Source organism: Sapajus apella, unplaced genomic scaffold (genome assembly GCF_009761245.1).
Source record: "Sapajus apella isolate SASKATOON/1434 unplaced genomic scaffold, GSC_monkey_1.0 scaffold52, whole genome shotgun sequence".
Lineage (NCBI taxonomy): Eukaryota > Metazoa > Chordata > Mammalia > Primates > Cebidae > Sapajus > Sapajus apella.
This window is the reverse complement of record NW_022436992.1, coordinates 11,576,956-11,603,028: the sequence shown is the minus strand read 5'-3', so window position 1 is coordinate 11,603,028 and position 26,073 is coordinate 11,576,956. Positions and strand designations below refer to the sequence as shown.

The window sequence follows — 26,073 nt, the reverse complement described above, 5'->3', positions numbered from 1 at the left end:
ACACACCTACCCAAGAGAGGGGGTAAAACTAGAAAAAGATAAGCCTTAGCACTAAGAACTTTAATGCAGACTCACACCAGATGTCGATCATATTAACAAGCAGAGGGAAGCGCCTCACTAAATTATAATCTAATGCCATGACTCAGCTATACATCTGATGCTGTACTAAGCTACACACCAAAATTCTCAAACATAGCTTTCTGCTAATGTTTTTTGTGTTCAAATGTATGATTCAGTTCAGTTTCCATGTTAATCCTAAATCACCAAACAGAACTCTAGAATCTACTGAATGCCAGCTGCTTCTGATAATGCTATATGCACATTTTCATGGTGACTGATCAGCTGTGCTATCTATATGTGTACTCCTGGAAGTTTACATTCAGCTCCAAACCAGAACCACACAATTTTAGAGCTAGAAGCTCTGAGAAGTAACTTTTTGAATGCTATGAAAAATTAGTGACACAGCACCAGCATCAAAGCCCCTGATCCCAGTTCAATGTGCTTTCTTTTTTACATATTTCTTTCTTGTGTATTGTGGTCCAGCCTTCCAAACATTCTTAAATAGTACAGAAACTCTGGGAGCACTGTGTACCTACCTAACACTAAAAACAGAAGCTAAGGTAGAAGAGTGATGCAATTTCTCTACCAGTGCTACAATAAACCAAGAAAGCTGCAATTCTATCTCACCTATAATTCTGTTTTGTTTTTTTGTCTCCTCACCTATAATTCTTAAATAACACAAAGCTAAAAGTAAAATACTTAAACTATTAAAAATCTAAAGCATGTGGCCATCAAAGCAGAGTAAGTATAGTAGGACCTGTAACTTTTACTTAAAATATCTGAATCATATAACTGGGGCCCACTTCAAAGCCCATATGCTTAGAGGGGCTTTAATTGAACTCAGTCACCTGCTTGCAAAAGCTGATCAAACATGTCCACAGAGGCTTTGATTTTTCTGAGCTTGATTCGTTCCTTCAGGGCAGCTTCACTTATGTCTTCAATCTGAGGCTCAAAGTACTCAGGCATTAAACACTAGGAAAACAAGATGACTAAAGTTACTACAAACAGGTAAAGGTGAAGAAAGGATAACTGAGGACAAAATTTTATCACCAACACACCAAAGTAAAACTTCACTGTTCCAATTCATGTTTCCTGAACCAGATACTATTTATCATTTTAATATGATTGTCTTCACAGGGAACTGAACTACACCTTTCATCTCTAATGCTGTATATCCTCTGAACATTTAATAAATTACCTCATTCACTAATTTATTCAAATACTTTCTGAATGCCTACTTCTTGACCTCCGACATTAAGTTCAGCACTGGGGATACAAAGACGAAAGGCATTCTCTACCTTCAGGGTGCTCACCATCTAATGGATAAAGCAGGTAACCAACAAATGATTATTCTACTACTACCACTGTCTTAATTCAGAATTTTATTATTCTGACCTACATAATTGCACTGGCTTCCTCATCTATCTACAAGCTCTACTATGAAAATGAGAAGTGTGTGCTTCCCTGTGAACTTTGGGAAGCAGGGAGATGTAGAGGGACGGGAGTAGTTTAGATATATGATGAGTCTGAGGTAAGTGAGTACTTCCGCCAACAAACTCAGGAGGGCAGAGGTGTATCTGTTTTGCTCACCACTGTACTGACAAGTACTAAGCACAATCTCTACCACAATACATAAATCCTCATTCCATGACTACAGAACAAAGAGGGAGCTAGAAATACAATGTGGAGTTCAAAGTACAGGGATCTAGGCTAGATATACAAGAATGCCAAATGGATTATAAGGGTTATTGAAACAGAAAAGCGTACACAATAAAAAAAAATGAGCATAAAAATCTAAGAAAGATACCCATGCTAAGGAAATGGATCAATGTTGGACACAGTGGCTCATGCCTGTAATCCTAGTACTTTGGGAGGCCGAGGCAATTGGATCACTTACGTCAGGAGTTTGAAACCAGCCTGGCCAACATTGTGAAACTCCATCTCTACCAAAAATGCAAAAATAAGCTGGGTGTGTTGGTGGGCGCCTATAATCCCAGCTACTTAGGAGGCTAACACAGATGAATGGCTTGAACCTGGGAAGCGGAGGTTGCAGTGAGCTGAGACTGCACCACCGCACTTTAGCCTGGGTGACACAGTGAGACCCGACCTCAAAAAAGAAAAAAAAAAAAAAAAAAAAGATTTTAGAGGCCCAGAAGGAATGTTCACTTCAGCCCACAAATTTGAGAGCCACCCCCGCAGTATAGAGAGACAAAACCCTGCCCCTCTCAAAAAATAAAAAATTAAAAAAAAAAAAAAAAAAAAATTGGCTAGGGATAGTGGCACACAACTGTAATCCCAGCTACTTGTGAGGCTGAGGCAAGATCATTTGAGCTCAGGGGTTCCAGCCTGCTGTGAGCTAGGTTGCATCACTGCACTCCAGCCTGGGTGACAGCATGATGCCTTGTATCAACTAAAAAAAAAAAAAAAAAAAGAAAAAAATGTGAAAAGGCAGGTAGTGAAGGAAACTGAAAAAAAACAGTAATAGAAAGATCTAAGAGCATGGTGTCACAAAAACCAAATGGGGAAAATATTAAGATGAAGAGCAAACAAATACAAAATGAGTTTTAAAAGGTTAGTCTTGTGATCAAAGCTAACTCCATACTTTAAAAGGCTTATTAACCAAATATTGAGTATTCAAATGGCTTCTTAAATATTAGCCATGAAAGCCTGGTTTAGTTTACATTTAAAATAGTATTATATAAATAATATAACTACCTCTCCTTACCGGTATATGAGGTTCAGCCATGTCCTTCTGAAAATATTTGGGGTATGAATTAATAATAAACTTGGCCGCATTCTCCCCGGACTTCTTTGCCAGTAAAAATGAACGCTATGTAAAGAAAAATATTTAGATACATGTAATTTAGACTCAAGCAAGATTACAGTTACACTCTCAGCAAGAAATTTTCTCCCCTCACAAAAAAAAAAAAAAAAATGCAACAACACACGGAATCCCAAGTAGAAATTGTAGAATATCCTATCGTTTCTACTGTGTTACAATTTCAGTTAGCATCTTATGCATAGCTTGAAGCATATAAAAAGCAACCCATTTAAGCTGAGTGGGTCACTCCAGTGTAAAAAAGCCTCAAGTACTAAAAACCAAAACCAAAAATCCTCTCCCCATCAATGATATGTACATCTTTTTGAAAAAAGTAGTAAGGGATACACAAAGTCTATTTCTCAGCATTTGTAAACCTTTCACAGGTTCTTACAACTAAATTATCTACATACTGTTGTACACAAACCAGCAAGATAAAATACTAGAAAATATATGAAAATACTCACAGATTCCAAAGAGGATGTCGGTAGAAGGAAAGGATCATCTTGAAACACATAAGACGCAACCGTAGAATCCTGTGGAAAAGACATAATAAAATTCCTGTATTTATTTTAAAGACCACTCATTGCAACTTTTAGCTCCTGGGCTTCAGCCTCATGTGCCACCACAGCTGGCCATTTAAAAACTTTTGTAGAAAGGGCATCTTGCTATGTCACCCAAGCTGGTCTCAAACTCCTGGCCTCAAGCAATTCTCTCACCTCCGCCTTACAAAGGACAGAGATTATAGACATGAGCCACTGCATCCAGTCCACAAGTCTTTTTGGCTAAATTTCTGAGGACCTTGTGAGTTTTGTTAACCAAGAATTCTGTTTTAATTATGTATGTAACCTACATGCACAAGTGTGTGGATATATACACGTACATATAGAGACAAAACACAAACACCTGCACTATATTCTCAGCTCTACGAGACTTGCCTTTAATTATACAACACAAACAATGGCTTAAGCTGTGCCCCCTACTCCATAGCTGATTTTAATATTTAAGTTTGCTATCACTGGGGACTATTTCTGTTTTAAACTCTAGGTAAGAATCCTCTGAATTAACTAGTCCTAACAGCAGAATCCCAGAATAGGATTTCCTCCAAAGCAATATCACTATCTACCCCTGATCAACTTCACCAAGAGTCCCTCCTCCAAATGGAGGACACTACTGCGCCCTCTCAGGAGGTGTGAACAGCAGCAGTTTCTCCCAAGTCCTGTTGCCCATTAAAATTACTCTCTAAACCTAAGCATAATCAACTCTCCGATACTATCAGGCGTCCCACTGAGAAATACCCCAGAATTGCTTTCTCTATTCTTCTCCTCTGTGAGTGCCTTACTTGGGCCTTTGTTCCAAAGTAAAAATTTATCCTATATCCTTAAAGCCCTGTCTTACTGACATGGACTCCTCAGGGAGGAGGCAGGGAAGCTTCCCTGCAGCCTCAAGGGAAAGCTGCTCATACCTGGCACCTGGAGGTAGTATTTTATTTTAGTGTGGACCTAGCTTTCTGCTACCCCTTTCAAAAAACTCTTTCCCTTGAGCCTCACCTTAGGAACCCTGTTGTGAACTTCAGTTTTTATTCAAATTACACTAATGGAAAGTCAATGTTGAATTCTTAAGAGTGATGTGACACTGGGTCATTATGGCTGCTGAACAGAGAGCAGTTTGTAGGGAGCTAAAGTAGGAGAGGACAGAGCCTGCCGCAATTAATCCAGGTTAGTAAGACAACGATGACCAAGGTGACATCAAGGGTTTGGAATCTGGATATTATGCAGAAAAGAGTTAACAGGCCTGAAACTACTATCTTTAGAAAGGTCTGCTTCCAAGGCTGGCCCTTGGCTGCCATCTGGGAACATGGATATTGGAAGTGTTCCCACCATTCCCAGAACTGCTAAGAATGATTTACTGTGCCTGTTTGTACAACATGGTTTGTGCTAAACACCCGCTTTCTTCTGGGAGTGTGGAACTTGGTATAATATATGCCAGTCAGTGGATGTCTACCTGGCCAGCCTCCCATAAAAACTCTGGGCACTGGGTCTCTAATAAGCTTTGGTAGACACTTCGCATGTGTTGTTACAATACACTGCTGGAGGAATTAAGCATGTCCTGTGTGGCTCCTCAGGAGAGGTCTTTTAGAAGCTTGTGACTGGTTTCTTTTGGTCTTTATCCCATGAGCCTTTTCTCTTTGCTGACTTTGCTTTGTATCTTCTTGCTGTCATAAATCTTAGCTGTGAATCTTGCTAGAAAATCACTGAGCCTGGGAGTGGTCATGGAGACCCCACACACATATCTTTTGAAGGGATAAACAAAGACTTTACTAACATGATTCCCAGGATTTTGGCCTGAGCAGCTAGAAGAATGTAGTTGCCATTAATGAGATGGCAAAGAAATGTATGAGAAGGCCGGGTGCGGTGGCTCACACCTATAATCCCAGCAATTTGGGAGGCCAAGGCAAGCAGATCACAAGGTCAGGAGATCAAGACCATCCTGGCCAACACGGTAAAACCCCATCTCTACTAAAACAAAAAATGAGACGGGCGTGGTGGCATGCACCTGTAGTCCCAGCTACTTGGGAGGCTGAGGCAGGAGAATAGCTTAAACCCGGGAGGCGGAGGTTGCGGTGAACCGAGATTGCGCCATCGCGCTCCAGCCTGGCAAAAGAGCAAGACTTCATCTCAAATTTAAAAAAAAGTGTGAGGAATGTTTGGAAGGAAAGGGGTTTGATTTTGGATATATGATCTTTACCAAACTCCCAAGTGGAAAGGTTTCCCATTCTCCACATTGCTGTCTTTTCTAAAATGTCTGCTTAGAATTCCTTTCTCTATCTCGGTGATATAACCCCTTCTCAGCGCTTTATCAGTTTTCCCCTCTAGAACTACACAAGAACTGTGTCTAATTCTAATGGATAAATAAACAGCTCTTGGATATTAAGGGCCAGTTAAGTCACAATTCTACACATAGTTTCTACAACTTCTTTGACTTGAAGGTGGTCCTGGGCCATTCTCATTGAAATGCTGAGAATAATCTCAGCGGTCCATTTCTATGGTTTACATTTCAGGTGCCTATTTATGGATGATAAGCGAGCTGCTGAAAATCTCAATGCTTTGCAAGTAGGGAGATGTAGTAAAGTCCCAGTGCACATTTGACCCAACACTATCTTTAGTAGTTCCATCTTTATTTTAATTTTTTTGGGGGGGTGGGGCAGAGACAGGGTCTCATTTTAAGTACAGTGGTACGATCCTGGCTCACTGCAACCTTCACCTCAGCCCCCCAAGTAGCTGGGACTACAGATGCACACTACCACATTCAGCTTATTTTTGTGTTTTTTGTAGAGACAGGGTTTGACCATGTTGCCCAGGCTGTTCTCAAAATCCCAAGCTCACACGATCCATATGCCTTGACCTCCCAAACTGCCGAGATTACAAGCATGAGCCACTATACCTGGCCCAGTAGTTTCATTTTTAAGTGTAGTAACATCAACAGAAGAACAATTCTGTATATTCATAATAATTGACTTAAGAAGGGTCAATATCCATACAGATATCGTGGCAAAAAAAAAGACTGTTTTAAACTTTTCCACACAAATGAAATTTAAAGTTTTCAGTTAATGAAAAATATACCAAGCAGAAAGTTCCATTTCTGATGCATTTACCAAAGTTTCAGTGTATCTAACAGACTACGAACTCTATTCTTGAGCTGTCAACAGAGCAAATTTTACGTTAATGAAATTAACAATATAACAGGAGCAGTAATAAAATACCATGTACTGAGCATTTCCTTTGTCCCAGACTCTGTCCTAAACCCTCTTATGTATACTTAATTCATTTGTTAATAATTCCCTCTGCAACCTTGAGGTTTGGAACTATAACCCCCATTTCATAAATCAGGAAACAGTAGCATCAAGAGGTAAAATAACTTGCCTAAGATTATAAAGCTAGTTGTTTCGCTATTAAACTACTAGGCTCCAGGACCCAGATTATTAATCACTGCATGATTGACAGCATGACAGGTACATTATTTCTCCAAGTTGGTATACTACAGCCAAATCATCCTTTAAGAGCATGCATTTCAACAAGCTCTTCCAGGGATTAAAGATCACTGGTATGGTAGAAAAACACTGCATTTCGAGATCAAAGACATGGAATTAAGTCTTTAATTAAGATTTTAACATCTTAACCAGCTACTGGCCATTTTCAAAACCTTAGCTTCCTCATTTGCCAAATGAAGGGATTTGATAATTTTATTTTTTTAAGACAGAATCTCACTCTGTCACCCAGGCTGGAGTACAGTGGCACAACCTTGGCTTACTGCAACCTCTGCCTCCCAGGTTCAAGAGATTCTCGTCTCAGCCTCCTGAGTAGGTGGGACTATAGGTATGCGCCACTACGCCTCATAATTTTTGTTTTTGTTGTTTTGGTAGAGACATGATTTTGCCATGTTCGCCAGGCTGGTATCGAGCTCCTGACCTCAAGCAATCAGCCTGCCTTGGCCTCCCAAAGTGATGGGACTACAGACGTGAACCACCACACCCCGCCGATAATTTTGTTCTAAAAAAAAAATAAAAAAAAAAAAAAAGGCCAGGTGCGGTGGCTCATGCCTGTAATCCCAGCACATTGGGAGGCTCAGGCTGGCAGATCACAAGGTTAGGAGTTCAAGACCAGACCGGCCAACGTGGTGAAACCCCATCTCTATGAAAAAATACAAAAATTAGCTGGGCATGGTGGCTCGTGCCTGTAATCCCAGCTACTTGGGAGGCTGAGGTAGGAGAATTGCTTGAACTGGGACCCAAGAGACAGAGTTTGCAGCGAGCCGAGATCACGCCCCTGCACTCCAGCCTGGGCTACACAGCGAAACTCCATCTCAAAAAAAAAAAAAAAAACACACACACACATAGATTATGTTGCCCAGGCTGATCTTGAACTCCTGAAATCAAGTGATCTTCCTGCTTTGGCCTCCAAAAGTGTTGGGATTACATTCATGAGCCACCTGGCTCAGCTGGATTAGATAATTTTAAAGAAACTTTGTAGATCCACAAGAGTTTAATTTTGAATAATGAAGTACGAACATTAAATGTGTTATTAGTCAAGTTAAAAAATGTATTAGCCAAGTTTTAGGTTGGAAAAAATAAAATTCTACTTACCCTGTTTACTGTGGATGCAAGTGCCTGAAGAACGGCTACTTTATCCCTAAGAAAAAGAATCACAAGTTAATCCCCATCAGGGAGGGCTCTTCATAGCCACAAGTGATTCTACTCTCAGTGCACTGGCCAATAACAAAGTGCAAATTTGACCTGAAGCTGATTCTTATTTCACAAGGTCACTCAAATAAATCAGAAAAGGAGAAAACTGCCAGCTCTTTTGCCTAGTTGGTACATGTTCCTCTCTTTCCTTTGCTTGTCCTCTCTGGCCTGGTGCATAATGACATAACCCAGGGCTAGTGATTTCCATCCTCACCTTACAAAACTATCTGGCTTACTTCCTCTATCCACTTTCCTATGGATTCTTACCGCAGCTTTCAGGACTACTGTTGCCTTTATTATCTTAATTGGGTAGCTCTTGATGCAGTTATCCGAGAATAAACCGCAAACTTCACTCCGGACCGATTGAATCAGAGCCTCCCGAGATCCGCACAGGACTGTCACATGCACTGTTACCAAATTCCCAGATAATTCTGATATACTGTCCTGGTTTCGAACCTCTCAACCATATATGTATGACCTTATGGTGCACGCTAGCTGTCCACTATGCCTTGACCTTCACTGGAATACACGGCAGACAAGATAATTCGATTTCAAATGTATTTTTGTTCCTATGTTAGATATAATGTGTTTCCTTTCCAAAAGGGAATTATACCCAAGAGTATTAACATTCTTAAGACTGTAAGTCTTAAGAGAAAACAAAAGTACAGGAAATTTTATATTTCATCAAATCTAATTCTCTGATGTGTATAACACTCACTAAATTTTCTATCCATGTTTAAAATTCTCCTTTATGTAATTTCAGCAAGTGTGATAACACATTCTTTCATCTCTCAGCATTCCCTTGGCAGATCTTTCATTCGCCTCTTTAAGTTTTATTAAGTTTCAGGTCACCCAAGTATAGTATCCAGGAAAAATTAAAAAAAAAAAAAAAAAAGAAAGAAAGAAAAAAGGTAAAGAAAAAAAGAAAAAAAAGTTTTGTTAGCATACTTTCCTAATATGTTGAACAAATGCTAGTGAAAAAATGATGACCTTCAGATTACTCTCTAGTTCTCTGTTAAAAGGTTACTTTAAAAAGTTATCATGTATTATCTTTAAAAAATAAACTAGAACATTACAGGTTAAGCGAAAGTGTCTGGTATCATCTTATGACCTGTCTCCACCATGAATTTGGCATTTGTATTTCCAGAACTTTTTTTACACATGTATCTCCCTAAGAAATAACTGTATACATGCTGTCATTCTGCATGTGTCTGTGTAAGTTGGACTGCACTATCCATGTTATTAAACATAGAGCTGATTAATTCTTTTCAATGTAAAAAGCTATTGTATAATAAGCTTTTAAAATTATCCATTCAATTTTCTTTTTCTTTTTTTTTTTGAGACACTATCACTCTATCACCCAGGCTGGACTGCAGTGGCGTGATCTCAGCTCACTGCAACATCTGCCGTCTAGGTTCAAGTGAGTCTCCTGCCACAGCCTCCCAAGCACCTGGGATTATAGGCACCTGCCACTGTGCCTGGCTAATTTTTATAGTTTTAGTAGAGTTGAGGTTTCAGCATCTTGGCCAGGATGGTCTTGAATTCCTGACCTTGTGATCCACACACCTCGGCTTCCGAAAGTGCTGTGATTACAGGTATGAGCCATTGCACCTGGCCTCCATCCACTTTTCAATGGGCATTCCGGTTGTTTCAACCTGTTACTATGCCCAAGTAATAAAGAACAGTCTTGTCCACGTATATATGCAAATATTCCTTCAAAGTGGCTAACCAGTAAGGTATGCACATTTCCAATTCTGATTCTACCAAATTTCCCTCCAAAGAGCCGTTCCAATTTACTGTCCCATAAACAAATGTATTTCTCCAAAACCCCTCTGCCAATCTGGTAAGTTTTAATTTGCACTTCTTTTACAATCCCAGTTACCTACGTATTGACATAACTGGGCTCCCTGCCCTCCCTAAAATAATTACACAATTCAGATTAACGAAGTTTTTTTTTTTTTTTTTTGAGACGGAGTTTCACTCTTGTTGCCCAGGCTGGAGAGCAACAGCGCGATCTTGTCTCACTGCAACCTCTGCCTCTCAGGTTCAAGTGATTCTCCTGTCTCAGCCTCCCTAGTAGCTGGGATTATAGGCAGTCACCACACCTCACTAATCTTGTACTTTTAGTAGAGTCGGGGTTTCTCCATGTTGGTCAGGCTAGTCTTGAACTTCTAATCCCAGGTGATCTGCCAGCCTCAGCCTCCCACAGTGCTGGGATTATAGGCATGAGCCACTGCGCCCGGCCTTAAGGAAGTTTTTTAAAAACGCTTTTAAATAAACCCAACTCTTTAGATCACACAATTCTAAGACCTAGCTTTTTGAGGAGCTATTAAATGTGTTCATTAGTACTACGCTATAACAAGCACTTCTGCAAAGTTTTAGTTCCTACATATTCAACAAATGTTGAATAAATGAGATGAGGCAATTTGTTCAAGGCATTTTTATCCAGTGAATAAAAAGGGTAAATTGTGCTGTCCACACGGTTTATTTTATTTTACCTCATTAGAGATAATAAAGATTATTTTATCTGATCTTCCAACCATTTGAGAGAACTTCCTTAAAAAAATTTCTTCTAATGATGTGTATAACCATGTATAATGATTAACCATGTAAGTATTAGCCCACACTAATTCAAAATCTCTTTCAATTTTTCTTTTAAGTAAATCTCATTCCTTGTTCACTCACTACTCCGCTCCACCTTTCTATTTTTTTGTCCTTTAAACTCCCAGCTTCTCCCTGCTCAGCTACTCTCTCTTGAAGAATGCTCTCCTACTGCTCTTCCTGTCACTGTCTCCTTACCTAACCCTTATGTTCTCTCTGATAGTAAGCACTCAATCATTTGCTGAATGAACACTGACAGAATACTTACCAAGTTTTCTTTTTTGGAATTACTACTTCTTCAATCCCTAATGTAAAAATAAAATATGAATCAGTTTCCTCGTACGCAATAGAATTCAAGGTGTTGATATAAAAATGGAATTCAATAGATTTTAAAATATACCTGTTGTATCAGTTCCTTCAACCTTTGAGAGGGTTGCACTTCCAGAATAAAATCTGCAAAAAATAAAAGCCTTAACGCTAATCCTCACTAATGAAGTACCAGCTCACCTACACCTGTATGTATTTTGAGCCCACATTCATACAATTATCGCAGATTAAACTAGATAATTCATGTCAATGTATGCTGAGAAGACATAGTCTGTATCATTAAGGAATGGACACAAGATATGGGCAAGACTGTCAACACTTTTTTTTTTTTTTTTTTGAGACGGAGTTTCGCTCGTGTTACCCAGGCTGGAGTGCAATGGCGTGATCTCGGCTCACCGCAACCTCCGCCTCCTGGGTTCAAGCAATTCTCCTGCCTCAGCCTCCCGAGTAGCTGGGACTACAGGCACGCACCATCGTGCCCAGCTAATTTTTGTATTTTTAGTAGAGACGGGGTTTCGCCATGTTGACCAGGATGGTCTCGATCTCTTGACCTCGTGATCCACCCGCCTCGGCCTCCCAAAGTGCTAGGATTACAGGCGTGAGCCACCGCGCCCAGCTAACACTTTTCTTTTCAAGAGACAAAGTCTTGCTCTGTTGTCCAGCATTTAGTGCAGTGGTGCAATTACAATTCACTGAAGCCTTGAACTCCTGGGCTCAAGCGATGCTCCAGCTTCAGCCTCCTGGAATAACTAGGACTATAGGCATATGCCACCATGCCTGGCTGGTCGACATTTTTTGAAGCAAGCAATCTCATTCCATAAATGACAGCAGGTGGAGGAAAGAAGTTTTTAATAGTACTTGAACAATCTGGTTTGAAATGCGAGGAACATTCAACTTTGGGAACCGAATTATGACGATAAAAAGAACAATTTAGTGAGCTCTTGCTACATGAGGTTTTCATAAAAGTACAGATAATGCCCTGATCAGAAAGGAGTACCTCACTTAAGGCAATTACAACATACAGACGATCACCCATGGCTTTTCATTACACTTCCTTCAACAATCAAGAAAGTACCAAATACATATTTTTTTTAGACTTGAAATTGCTGATTTTCTATTTTCAGAGGTTCAACATCAAATCATTTTTTAACCCAAAATATGGAATCATTGGCCCATGACTGAGTTTTTAAATGTTCTGATCACACTAAAAATACAGTCAACACGCCATACAGATAATGTGCACAGTTAACATTACCTTGTGTATATCCCCTTACTAAATGGCATGGGGCATCAGTAACATTCAGAAAATTGTCAAGATGTGATAGCATAGAAAGATATTTCCTCCAGTAGTATCTGGTCTCAAGCATCGTTTTAAAACAAGAATACCCCTCTAGGCTAAGGACATTTCAGAAAGAGATCAACTCTTTCAAGTCATGCTATTTGTTTCTCCTGAGAACAGAGATAATGGTTATTTTGAGAATGGATGCAGAGGGAGAGATTTTGATTTACGCAAAGAAAATGTGTGGAAAAAACGCTAACAATGGCTACCAGGAAAAAGACTGGGATTGAATGGCAGCATAAAGGCTTCTGCAATACCAGATGGAGAGGTTTCTCTTTCCTGTGGATAACTGAGGAAGAGTACATATAAAAAGTATGCTGTAAATTACACATCTCACTTATACCTCACAAACTTTTAGGATAGTTAACAATGCTAGTCTGCAGATGAGGAAATTTGTCTACTATTATCCAATTAAAAGAATGGCAAACACTGAATGTAAATTAGGCTTTTCTTAAGTTTTCGCTACACATTACTGCCTCTCATATTTCCACAATGCCATTACTTGTATTGAGTGAAAAAAACATTACACAAATAGGTCATACATGTTCCAAGCTGTAACTATCACAGATCAAAAGGGCATGGTCAGATTTTTCAGACTTTTCTGCTTTTATGGAAACCTCCTAACTTCTTTAGCCAAAAATCCCCACAGTGACGATCCATACCTTTTATTTAGTAAAATCTTGTCCGTTCTCCTCGCTTCTCCTGATTGGGTTAAAATGAGTAACGGCGGATAATTTTTAATTCGGGGTAGTCAACCATAGAATATTGTCAGCAACCAGTAAGTATTTCTCTAATGACTAAATGCTTGGCGAACCCTATTTCAAAGGACCACCTCCATGTATTTGGCCTTAAGGGCACGCGGCCTTAAGGGCACGCATCAGCAAACCCCTTCATCGTGCCTACTTCCACAGCTAACGGGGAAACATACGACCAAGCTGACCTCGCGGTCTTCTTCATGGATCCCCTAAGCGTCTCTTACCTGCAGCTGTGTGCCCGTTCACACAGACCTGCCTGCCGACCCTTCAGCGGCTGGCCAAGCCTGCCGCGGAGCCCCAGACAGCGAACAGCAACTGCAGCTGCCATCTTTGATTTCTCTTCAGAGCATGCTGGGAAAGCGTGCCTCGACCTTCAGGAAGTGGGGGCGAAGTGGGCGGGGAACAGGGAACAGCTCTGCTATTGGCTGAAGCTGAAGAAGACTAAAGCAGTCATAAAATGGGAGGTTGCAAGCTCGTGGTTGGAAAGATTTTGTCACGAAAGCTAAAGGCTCTATACACCTCCTTTTTGCCTCAGAGAAATTTTTCCTAAATGGTTATTTTGATGGTTTACATATCTTTGATTGTTTTCAAAATAAGAGAGCGACCTGAGAGTTTTACAACTATTTGTCCCCCTCCATACAGAAGTGATTTCGTCCACGTAAATATCATTCCCGCGTCCGGGAACGACATTTCCGCGCGCAAGCGCAGTTTGAATCACGTGGTGACTCCGTTCTTAAGAATCCTCAGGTAGTGAGTAGAACGTTTCTCTTGGTGGCAGATTCAGAACGGATCTGGAGGATGTTGATCTCCAAGAACATGCCCTGGCGGCGGCTGCAGGGCATTTCCTTCGGGATGTATTCGGCTGAAGAGCTCAAGTAAGGAGTTTGTGGGGAAGCCTGCCCAGCCTGGCTCTTGGGGTCGGCGCCCTAAACTACCGTTCCCAGAAGCTCTTGCGCCCAGTCTATCCTCTGAGTTCAGGCTCGTCTGGCGGTTGTCCTGCTGGGAGCCGTAGTTCTAAAAACGTTCTGGGCCGGCATGGAGTCCAGTGGGCCTGGAGTAACAAATGTTTGCGCTGGTGGTGGGGAGTGTAGGAGTGGGGAGGGTCCTGGTCTGCAGGGTTATCATCTGTCAGTCTCCTCCTCAACTAACAAGCGTTTGTGGAATTACCATAATGTCCCTGACGCGATTAATTAGGCACGTAGTAAGTTTCCTCTCGTTTGTAAAATGTTTGTCCTTCAAGTCTCAGTTCAGGCGTTAACTTCACTTTGCTACGACCCTGTTAATATTCTCTGTCTGTTAAATCAAGGGAACTCTCTTTAGTCTTCATTTTGATCACGGTAGCGTTTGACATTCTCCAATGCATTCTCTTGAAACTTTCCTTTCTTCCAGACCTGATTGTCTTCAAGTTCTGTTTTTATGACAAGTTCTTCTGCCACCCTCTCTTCCTCTATCGATCTATAACCCCACAAACATTTATTGAGCATCCATTTTTTTCCAGGCTAGGCATTAATGACACATTGGTGAGCAAGATCTGTACCTCATTTTACTCCTTAAATGTTGATGTTCTTCAAGATTCTATTCTGGTAACGTTGTTTTCCTCATGGTAAATGTTGCCCCTAGACATTCTCACCACATTCATGATTTATAGTCTCAAATTTAAATCCCCAACGCAAATTTCTTTCTCTGATTTTGAGACTCATATTTGTTCAGCTGTCTGGACATCTTTACTTGAATTTCACACAGATATCTTAAACGCATATCAAAAACGCTACATGCACCCCTCCTCAAAGGGAGGGGTAACTTACCCCTCTAAAATGGTGTAGCCAGTGCAAAATGGTCACTAGAAACTGGAAAATAATTCGACATCTCTCCTGATATCTAACTTATTTATTGGGCCCTTCCTTTGTGTCACCTACGTGTTTATTTGTCCTTTACTCTCCTTGTTCTCCCAATTGCTACTGTGTCCCCTCTGGCCCTTATCTCATGTTTGAATTTTTTCCTTCCACCCTCCCCTTACACCTCTCACGTGCATACTCCACACTGCTGTCAAAATTACTCTTGCAGAGTGCAAATGTCGTCATGCTACTGTCACCCTTAAAACCCTCCAAAGGTTCTCCATCTCCCTCAGATTAAGGATATTTTCTTAGGATAGCCAGCAAAATCTCCCATGATCAGACGAATGCTGATTTTAGCTATAACATCATCCCTTCTCCAGCCCTATTAAACCACTTGCATATTCCAGAAACTGCCATCACGTTTCAACATCTGGGCCCTTCTTTAAGCTCTTCCCTCTGCACGCAGTGTCCTTTCAGCCAACGGGAGGTACTTCCCCCTGTCCCCTGCTCAACACAGGTACCTGAAGGGTCAGTCCCCTCTCTCATTTTCTTAGGTCATTTTGCACATGGTACAGTTGTCTGTCATGGGGCTTTAGTCACTTTTTGTGCTTCTGTATATTTGCCTTCCTCCACTACCCTTGAGCTTCTTATGTGTCTCACTCCTGTCTTTTATCCTCAAGTCTGAATAAATGGATAAAGTCCTGAGCTACAGCTCTGGTATAGGTAACAGTGTGCTAGCCTGGAAATTCTAAATATATCATCACCGCCGTAAGTGGGTACGATTTCATCCAAAAGCAGAAGTGTTTTACGTTGCCTGAATTTTTAAAAAGATAATTGTGGAGTTTTCAAACAGGTTTAGGGTTGAGACATTTCAGTAATTCTGCCACCTTTTATTGTGCCAGATTCCAGTAGCTTCCCATTTTTACTCAGGGTAAAAATCAAGTCTTTAAAAATGGCCTGGAGGGGCCATTTCAGTCCCGTTACCTCTCTGATTTCACCTCTATTCCGACTACCCTGACCTCCTTGCTGCATCCAGAGTACCTCAGGTACACACCCACCTCAGGACCTTTGCACTCTGCTTCTTCCTTCTGTAAAACCCTCTGCCCAGTTGACTGTATGGCCTGCTCCCTGAACTCCTTCAGCCTTTGCCCAAATACCTCCTTAGTGAGCTTCTAGGACCACTTGCCCACTCCGTTCTTCCCTTTCCCTGCATTATTTTTCTTCATAGCACTTTCTGCCATCTAACAGACTGTACACTTATTTTGTGTCTATTCCCTTTCCTCCAGTCTAATGTAATGGCCATAAGCAGAGGGGTTCTTGTCTGTTTCCTTAGCACTTAACATTACCTGGCACACAGTGAGCACTCAGTGGGTTTTTGTTGAGTGTTTGAATAGATGGAGGGAGGAGCTAACTGCTCAGCTCTTGGCCCTTTCAGTCATTAGTGACACCCATTCTCAGTTCTTAACAACACCCATTTGTGGTGTTACCTCCAGTAAAAAGTTCAGGCCCAGAGAACAAAATGTCTCTCTAGAAAGTGGCAAAGGTCATCTTTAAACCTAAGTCTATTGATCTCAAACTCTTTCTTCTCCAGTGGAATCCTTACTGGTTGCCCCTACTCTTTTTATCCTGTTCCTGTAATGGTGAGAGGGACTTTCTCCTCTACCCAACAAAGAGAGAGGAACTTTATTCCAGACACTGTGTTTTCTATGTGGCATCTTCTAATCATCCTAATAGAGCTGCTGCAATGCCCAGACTTCAGGTGAGAAAAAAGGTAGTTATCAAAGTACACAGTCAATAGATTGAAAGGGCAACCCATGAAATAGGAGAAAATATTTGCAAATTATATATCTGATAAGAGATTGATATCTAGAACATACAAAGAACTCCCACAACTCAACAACAGCAAAATTCAATTTTAAAATGGAGAAAGGATTTATATAGACATTTTTCCAAAGAAGGCATACAGATGGGCAATGAGCATGTGAAAAGATGTTGAACATCACCAATTATTAGGGAAACACAAAGAAAAAGCTCCTCAAACCCAGTAGAATGTTACTATCAAAAAATGGAAAGTAATAAGTGATGACAAGGATGTGGAGAAAGTGTACACTGTTAGTGGGAATGTAAAATGGTGCAGCTACTATGGAAAACAGTAAGGTGGATTCTCAAAAAATTAAAAACAAAATTACTGTGTGATCCACCAATTGTACTTCTAGGTATGTATCCAAAGAATTGAAAGTAGGGTCTCAAGGAGACATTTGTACATCTATGTTCATAGCAGCATTATTCACAATAGTGAAAAAGTGGAAACTATCCAAGTGTCTATCAATGGATGGGTTGATAGACAAAAATGTAATATATACATACAATGGGATATTGTTCAGCCCTAAAAAAGGAAGACAGTTCTGATATACCCTATAACATGGATGAACCTTGAAAGCATTGTGCTAAGTGAAATAAGCCAGTCACAAAAAGACATGTACAGTATGATTCCACTTATATAAGGTACCTAGAGTAGTCAGATTAATCAGAACGGAAAGTAAAATGATGGTAGTGGAGGAGATGAAGAATTATTGTATAATGGGTACAGAGTTTCAGTTTTACAAGATGAAAAAGGGTTCTGCAGATAATGGTGATGGTAGCACAATGCAAATATACCTAATACCACTGCACTGTACTAATTAAAACAGTTAAGATGATGAATTTATAATATATATTTTTTATTACAATTTCAAAAATTAAAAAATAAAAGATAAGTAATTTGTTCAGTGTTACCCAGTTCAGGGTTGCAGGTGGACTGTAGGTTTGTGGGAAGAGACCACACACACAACTATTCAGTTAGATCAAGTTTTTCGTGAAATTAGCTTACCGGCAGCAAGGTGACCATATAGACAAGAACCACAACAGCAGATCTGTCTCCAAGTCGCCTTAGCCCTTAGAGTGACACTGGCCATGCAACATAGAATCTTCTAGATCTGAGCAGCTTAGTTCCTGATAGACCAACATCGTTTTACACTCAGAACATGTCACCATTCATGAAGAACTTGACACTATTTTTGTGCTTTATTAAAGGGAATGTTCACTTCATTGAGGACTCTCCTTTCAACCTTCAGATTTCCTCTAGGGTGTCAAATTATTTGTCTTTATCTTCTAAATCAGAAAGGAAAAAGTTTTAAAAGCAAAGTTGGCTTTGTAAACATAATTAAGTGTCCTATGGGTGCACCTTTCAAACCAAACATAAAACATGATGAAACCTTTACATGTGTTTAATTTTGTCAGATTTACTATTTCTGCATACAGGGATTATTGCATTGTATTCCCTTCATTTGAACTGTGTGGGCTTTGAAGTTAAGTCTGTTCCATAATCCTGCCTCCCCTACATTCTGTTTATGTCACCTGGATTAAATCACCTAACATCCCTAAGCCTTGGTTTCCTCCTCTGAAAAATACATGTAGTGATGACCAACTTAGAGGATTAAGATCAAAACTGAATAATGCAGCCAGGCATGGTGGCTCACTCTTATAATCCTAGCACTTTGGGAGGCTGAGGCAGGCTGATCTCTAGAGCTCAGGAGTTCAAGACCAGCCTGAGTAACATGGTGAAATCCTGTCTCTACAAAAAAATATTAATAGAAAAATTAGTCAGGCATGGTGGTGCATGCCTGTGGTCCCATCTACTCGGGAGGCTGAGGTGGGAGGATCACTGGAGCCCAGGAGTTCGAGGCTGCAGGGAGCCGAGATTGCACCATTGCATTCCAGCCTGGGCAGCAGGAGTAAGACCTTGCTGCAAAAAAATAAATAAATAAATAAAGACAGAATAATGTTGCCTCTGAAGCATTCAGCATGTTATAGATACTTAACTCCTTTTTATAAACAGTTTACCAATGTACTTAGTGCAAGTTTTGCTCAAAATCTGTTTTTTTAACTCATTCATTTCGTACATATGTATGTATTAACTATTGGGCACCAACTGTGCACTTAGTATTGGGGTACGCTGGTGAGCAAGGCAGACAGAGATTGTGCCCTCTGGAGCTGGCAAACAGGCATTAAATAATCAAGGAAACATCAGAGAGGTTGCTAACCTTAGTTTTCCTCTTGATCTTTTTTATCCCCATAGGAAATTAAGTGTTAAATCTATTACAAACCCTCGGTTCCTGGACAGCCTGGGGAACCCATCGGCAAACGGCCTGTATGATTTAGCTTTGGGCCCCGCGGATTCCAAAGAGGTGTGCTCCACCTGCGTGCAGGACTTCAACAACTGCTCCGGGCACCTGGGCCATATTGAGCTCCCACTCATGGTGTACAACCCTCTCCTCTTTGATGTAAGTGTTGCTTTAGTTGTGCGGGTCTCAGGGCTGCTGGTGGGATTTGTGAGTGCTGCCCCTCTCCCACAAGAGTGGTCTAAGGAGGTTAAGCTTCAGACACCCCAATGAAAACATTCTGTGGAATGAGATTTTGAAACTTTGAGCCAAATACAATAACTTCAACGTACCCTGTGGCCCTAACTAAATGAATATCAGTTTGATAACAGTTGAGTAGAGCTACAGCTTGATTCTGTTCATGTGGAGGGTAGGGAGGGTTCAGATTCATCCCTTACACCTTTTGTTTCAGGGGCTTTGTGCTCTTCAGAAATATCATTGGCACCTGCCTGGTAACAGAGAGAACTTTGTTCTCAAGGCCTCCCTGAGCCCTTCAGGTGGCTCTGTAGGCTCTCATGTGATGGCAGGAGCAGCAAAGCCCCAGAAAGCCCAGCAGTGAGGTCAGAATGGAGCTCCTGTCTTGCTTGTGCATTTTCAGCTTTTTATTTCAGCTAACCTTACCTCCGGGATTTTTTTTAAGCCACAGATGTTGGTATATGTGGACATGATTTTCGTCTGTTGATCATGTTAAAGAAAGAGAAATGTCTTTTGTTTTCAAGACAGTTTCATACTGTCTCCCAGGCTGGAGTACAGCGGCACAATCTTGGCTCATTATAACCTCTGCCTCCTGGATTCAAGCCATTCTTGTGCCTCAGCCTCCTGAGTAGCTGGAATTACAGGCGCGTACCACCATGCCCAGCTAATTTTTACATTTTTAGTAGAGACGGGGTTTCACCATGTCGGCCAGGCTGGTCTCAATCTCCTGGCCTCAAGCAATCCACCCTCCTTAGCCTTCCAAATTGCTGGGATTATGGGCATGAGCCACCATGCTCAGCCGAGAAGTGTTATAATTAAATCTTGGAATAAAATAAAGATATTTCTCTGCTTCAGGTCATATACCCAAAGTAAATTTCAAATCTAAATGGATTAAAATAAAACCTTAAAAGAAAAGAGAGACTATTTATCTAGTTCTTAATATAACAAAGGCCTTTTTTAAGCATGTAGGCTGAAGTGGAGTTTTTAAAGGAATAGACTGAATATATAAAGAAACTTGTGGGTATACTGAAAGTCACCATGACAACTGTGTCTCTTTCTAATATCCTGTTTGTTTTTATTCCCTCTCTTCAGAAGCTATACCTGCTGCTTCGGGGGTCTTGTTTAAACTGCCACATGCTGACTTGTCCCCGGGCTGTGATTCACCTCTTACTCTGCCAGCTGAGGGTTCTGGAAGTCGGGGCCCTACAAGCAGTCTACGAGCTTGAGAGAATTCTGAACAGGGTAGGTGGATAGCGGTGGTCACAGAAATCAGGAAAGGCAAAGTGGTGGGGAACAAGAGATACTAGTATGTTGTCCTAGTTACCATGCCAATGGTACAGGACATTTGATTTGTATATCTTATAACTGGATATCAACAGCTGAGTGTGAAAACAGGAAGCTATAATAATAATAATAAAAGGAATGTTAATAGAAACAATAGTGAAATACCACTTAAACCATTTATGAGCTTTTTCTGATTTGCTGGACCAAGGATTCAATCACGGTTTATTCAATCAAAAGGCATTGCTTTCGATTGTTACATCTCTTTAATCTGTCTTAAAGTAGAGAACATTGTGAGGTACAGAATTCTTTTTCATGATACTGACTTTTTTTGAAGACTCAAGGCCAGTTGTCTTATAGGATTTCTCACATTCGAGATTGTCTGATTATTTCCTGTGATTAGATTCACATTTTAGCAAGAATACAACTTTCATGATACAGGGTACTTTGTATTGCATCATTTTAGGAGGCATATAAGGTAGGTTGTTCACGTATTGGTAATGCTTAATTTGTTTACTTCTCATGTTTTCTTTTTGTCTTTTTTTGTTTTATTAACACATACTTTTTATGGGGTACGTAGTGATGGTGTGATACAATATAGTGATCAGATCAGGGTAATTTAGCATATCTGTCTTCTCAAACATTTATCATTTCTTTGGGTTGGGAACATGCAATATTCTCCTTCCAGCTGTTTGAAACTGTATTATTATTAGCTATGGTCATCCTACGATGGTGTAGAACACAATAATTTATTCCTCCTAACCGTAATTTTGTTTCTTTTAATAAATCTCTTCCCTTTCCCCTCTTTTCCCTACCCTTCTCAGCTGCTAGGATTCTCCATTCTACTTTTACTTCTATGAGATCAATTTTTTTTTTTTTTTTTTTTTGGCTTCCACATATGAGTAAGAACATGCAGAGTTTAACTTTCTGTTCCTGGCTTATTTCATGTAATATCCTCCAGTTCGGTCTAATGTTGTTGCAAATGACAGGATTTCATGCTTTATTATGGCCAAATGGTATTCCAGTGTGTATATATACCACATTTGCTTTATCCCTTTATCTGTTGTTGGGCATCTAGGATGGTTTCATGTCTTGGCTATTGTGAATAGTGCTGCAGTAAACATGGGGGTGCAGATATACCACTTTGATATACCAATTACTTTTCTTTTGAATAAATGCCCAGTAGTGAGATGCTGGATCTAATGGTAGTTCTATCTGTAGTTTTTTGAGGAGCCTTCATATATGTTTTCCATAGTGGCTAAATTAGTTTACATTCCTGCCAGCAGTGTGTAAGAATTCCCTTTTCTCCACATCCTCACCAGCGTTATTTTTTTGTCTTTTGGGGATAGCCATTCTAACTCGGATGAGATGAAACCTTATTATGATTTTGATTTGCATTTGTCCAATGACTAGTGATGTTGAACATTTTTTCATATATTTGTTGGCAATTTGTATGTGTTTTGAGAAATGTTTGTTCAGATCGTGTACCCATTTTTTGATCGAATTGTTTGGAATTTTTGCTGTTGAGATGCTTGAGTTCCTTGTATATTCTGGATATTAAGCCTCTGCCCTAAGATAAGTAGTTTGCAAATATTTTCTTCTATTCTGGAGGTTGTCTCTTTCTATTCTGGAGTAGTCTGTTGACTGACTACTTTGCTGTGCAGAAGCTTTTTAGTTTAATATAATACCATTTGTTTATTTTGGCTTTTGTTGCTTGTGCTTTGAGGTCTGATTCTTAAACATTTTTCCAGACTTTATATTTAGATCATTGATCAATTTTTGAGTTGATTTTTGTAGATGGTGGAGGTGGAGGTCTAATTTCATTCAGCTGCATATGGATATCTAATTTTCCCAGCATCATTTATGAAAGACACTATCCTTCCCCCCAGTGTATGTTCTTGGCACCTTTTTCAAAAATCAGTTGTCTATAGCTATGTGGATTAATTTTCAGGTTCTCTCTTTTGTTTCATGGGTCTGTGTTTCTGTTTTTATGCCAGTACCCTACTGTTTTGGTTACTACAGCTTTGTAGTATATTTTGAATTCTGGTAGTATGATGCCTCCAGCTTTGTTCTTTTTATTCAAGATTGCTTTGGCTGTTCAGGATCTTTTGTGGTTCTATGCAAATGTTACAATTTTTATTCCTGTTTTTGTGAAGAATGTCATTGGTATTTTGATAGAGATTGCATTGAATCTATAAATTGCTTTGGGTAGTATAGTAATTTTAACAATGTTAATTATTCTGATCTGTAAGTATGGGTTGTTTTTCTGTTTGTATCCTCTCCAGTTTCTTTCATCAGCGTTTTGCAGTTTTCCAAAAAAGTCTTTCACATCCTTGGTTAAATTTATTCCTAGGTATTTTTTTGATAGCTGTTATAAATGGGATTGCCTTCTTGATTTCTTTTTCAGCTAATTCATTGTTTACGTATAGAAATGCTACTGATTTTTTTATCCTGCAACTTTACTGAATTTGTTGATGAGTTGTAAGAGGTTTTTGGCAGAGTCTAAGTTTTTCTATATATAAGATTATGTCATCTGTAAACAGGGACATATTGACATCCTTCTTTTCAGTTTGGATGCCTTTTCTTTCTCTTGCCTAATTCCTCTGGCTGGTTACTTTCGGATAAGGTGGGGATGACCAGATCTCGATTGCAAAGAAATATTTTTTTCATAGTATTTACATCAGAATTTCTGGTGTCATTAAAAATACCGTATTTAAAATTTCATTTTGTTGATATATAAAAATGTTAATGATTATTTGTGAAGCACCCTGGCAAAATTGTCTCATGAATTTTGACAGTTTGTCTGTAGATATTTTTAGATTTTCAGTGCAATCATATCTGCAAATACTGGTATTTTTGTTCCTTTCCAATCCTTACATGTTTTCTTTCTTTTGGTGACTAGGATCTACATTACTGCGTTGAAGTGGTTAGTGGGTATCTTTGCCTTATTCCTTGTCACAAAGAAAGGTTGTTCCCCTTTCCTCTTCCCCTCCCTCTTATTGGATACTTCAGTCCTGAAGACATTAGGTGGGTGGAGCAAGCTGAGATTCCACAAAGAGACGTGGCCTAGTGTGTAGTGTCTGAGCCCCAACAGAGTGAGCAAAGCTTCGTGGAAAGGATGTCCCTGCACAGGGACTCAGCCAGAGTAGTGAGAGAGGGGAGCCCTGCACGAGTGGGCAGCCCCATGCGGAATGCCAGAGCTCAAATATGGTAAGGAGGCTGTTCATTTGGAGATAGAGACACAGCGTGGAGCCTGAGAGCCCAAATCAGGTGAGGGTGCCTGTTGGTGTGGCCCAGCATAGGGTATATGAGCCCAAATATAAGGAGGGGGTCCACAAGGAGGGTGCTCTTGTGTGGGGCTTGAGCCCAAGTTGAGTGAGGGCTCCACACAGAGGAGGGATGTTGGCAGCAGCAGTGGAAGAGTGGTTATATACAGGGAGAGATGTTGATTGATTCAGTACTTAAGGATAAGAGGGGCCAGATTTTATACTATCAGAAAGGAGAGTTACAAACCTATGCAAGAGAGAAGACAGAATTTATCCTGTACTGTTAAAATGGAATTAAAAGTTCTGGTGTGAAGTATGTGTGTATACATATATTTTCCCCTGGCTCTTTCCCTGGAAGGGCTTGGAGGAGTGATAGTAATGGGCATACCTAGCACCCCCTTTTTGGTTTCTAAATACCATTCTCCACTAAAGAAGCTTCTTGGAGAAATAGCTGACCTAGGGCTGGGACAGAGAAAGTACAAGAGCAGCCTGGAACGTCACATGCTAGAAAGGAAGGAGGTACTCTAAGAACGATGGGACATATCCAAAGGACACAGAAGCCTCTGTGTAGGGCTCACACTGGCCAGATTTGAGCATCATAATAAATGGTGATACTAAGTGATTATGACCTATCAAATGAAGTGGGAATCCATGAACCTACTTTCACGTTGATTTAAACGAAAGAATGGATTGAGTGACTAAAAGTTTAAGTAACAGGCTACTTACACATCTTCAAAGTACCTCTCCCCACTACACACATAGTCTTTTGGAGAAGAAGTCTGGCAGTCACCCCCTTACTCAGGTGATCAAAGTGAAACATACTTGATGAGACCGATTGATATCATGCACCCCCTCATAGGGTGCAGTGAGAGGAACACAATATCACTTCTGGATATTCTTGCCAAAGATGTGTTAGCTGCATAATCATGAGGAAATCTCTGACATGCCCGCAATTGTGGAGTGTTCTATAAAACTCACCTTGAATCTTCAAAACTGTTCATAACTCAAGTTGAAGACTAAGGAACTATTCTAAACAAAGGAGACTAAAAAGTGTAACAGGTAGCTCTCAACTGGATACTTTTGCTGTAAAGGACATTTTTATTATCATTGTTTTGAGACAGAGTCTGACCCTGTCATCCAGGCTAGAGTACTGTGGCACCATCTCAGCTCACTGCAACCTCTGCCTCTGGGGTCTGAATGATCTGAGTAGCTGGGACTACAAGCATGTACCACCACACCCAGCTAATTTTTGTGTTTTTTTTAATCGAGACATGGTTTTGCCATATTGGCCAGGCTGGCCTTAAACTCCTGACCTCAAACAATCTGCCTGGCTCGGCCTCCCAAGGTTCTGGGATTACAGGCGTGAGCCACCATGCCCAGCATCTAAAGGATATTATTAAGGGAGTTGGAAAAACTTGAATAGTGTTTGAGGATTAGATGGTAATAATTTATCAGTGCTGATTTGCTGTTTTTTAATGATTGTATCATGGTCATAGTTGTGAGTGTCCATGTTTATAGAAATTGTTCATCAAAATATTTGGGGTTGATGGTATATCAGATCATCAATTGTACTCTCAGATGGTTCAATTTTGTCAAATACCTTTTTAATATATACTGAAATTTTCAGATAATGTGGCTCCTTTTTAACGAGTTAACATGGTAAATTACTCAGTTTCTTTCCTAATGTTAAAACTAACCTGGGATTCCTAGGATAAACCCAAATTGTTTAGGATATATTACCTTTTTAATATGTTGTTGCATTTGACTTCTTAATAGTTTGCTTGGGATTTTTGCATCTGTGATCATGAGTGAGATTGGTTTACATCCCTTTCTCCTATTGTCTTTTTGGGTTTGGTATCTAGATTATGTCAGCCTCATTATGAGTAAGAGAATTCTTTTTATTTTTTTTGAGACAGAGTCTTACTCTGTTGCCCAAGGTGGAGTGCAGCAGCACAATCTTGGCCCACTGCAGCCTCCACCTCCTGCCTCAGCCTCCTGAGTAGCTGGGATTATAGGCATGTGCTACCATATCCAGCTAATTTTTGTATTTTTAGTAGACACAGGGTTTCACTATGTTGCTCAGGCTGGTCTCAAGCTCCAGAGCTCTGGTGATCCACCTGCCTCTGCCTCCCAAAGTGCTGGGATTATAGGTGTG

The 26,073-nt window shown here is 40.2% G+C and overlaps 2 protein-coding genes across 8 annotated transcripts in view; one reads left to right on the top strand and one right to left on the bottom strand.

The window, feature by feature from the left end:
- PTCD3 (pentatricopeptide repeat domain 3) overlaps positions 1-26,073 on the bottom strand; it is a 51,297-nt gene that overhangs the window by 17,938 nt on the left and 7,286 nt on the right. Inside the window, exons 3-9 of one of the 4 annotated variants that reach the window (XM_032243583.1) lie at positions 13,367-13,453; positions 11,122-11,174; positions 10,990-11,026; positions 8,022-8,067; positions 3,346-3,414; positions 2,786-2,890; positions 909-1,032 (exon numbers count right to left, since the gene is read on the bottom strand). In XM_032243583.1, the coding sequence (XP_032099474.1) occupies positions 909-1,032; positions 2,786-2,806 (145 nt within the window). In that variant the 5' untranslated portion in view covers positions 2,807-2,890; positions 3,346-3,414; positions 8,022-8,067; ... (1 more) ...; positions 11,122-11,174; positions 13,367-13,453. Of the gene's footprint in view, positions 1-908; positions 1,033-2,785; positions 2,891-3,345; positions 3,415-8,021; positions 8,068-10,989; positions 11,027-11,121; positions 11,175-13,366; positions 13,537-26,073 lie in introns of those variants that run through there. The other 3 variants (XM_032243579.1, XM_032243580.1, XM_032243582.1) reach the window with 3 other exon arrangements.
- POLR1A (RNA polymerase I subunit A) overlaps positions 13,563-26,073 on the top strand; it is an 80,387-nt gene continuing 67,876 nt past the window's right edge. For 3 of the 4 annotated variants that reach the window (XM_032243576.1, XM_032243577.1, XM_032243578.1), the window contains exons 1-3: positions 13,563-14,017; positions 19,095-19,299; positions 20,464-20,613. In XM_032243576.1, the coding sequence (XP_032099467.1) occupies positions 13,941-14,017; positions 19,095-19,299; positions 20,464-20,613 (432 nt within the window). In that variant the 5' untranslated portion in view covers positions 13,563-13,940. The remainder of the gene's footprint in view (positions 14,018-19,094; positions 19,300-20,463; positions 20,614-26,073) is intronic. The other variant, XM_032243575.1, reaches the window with a different exon arrangement.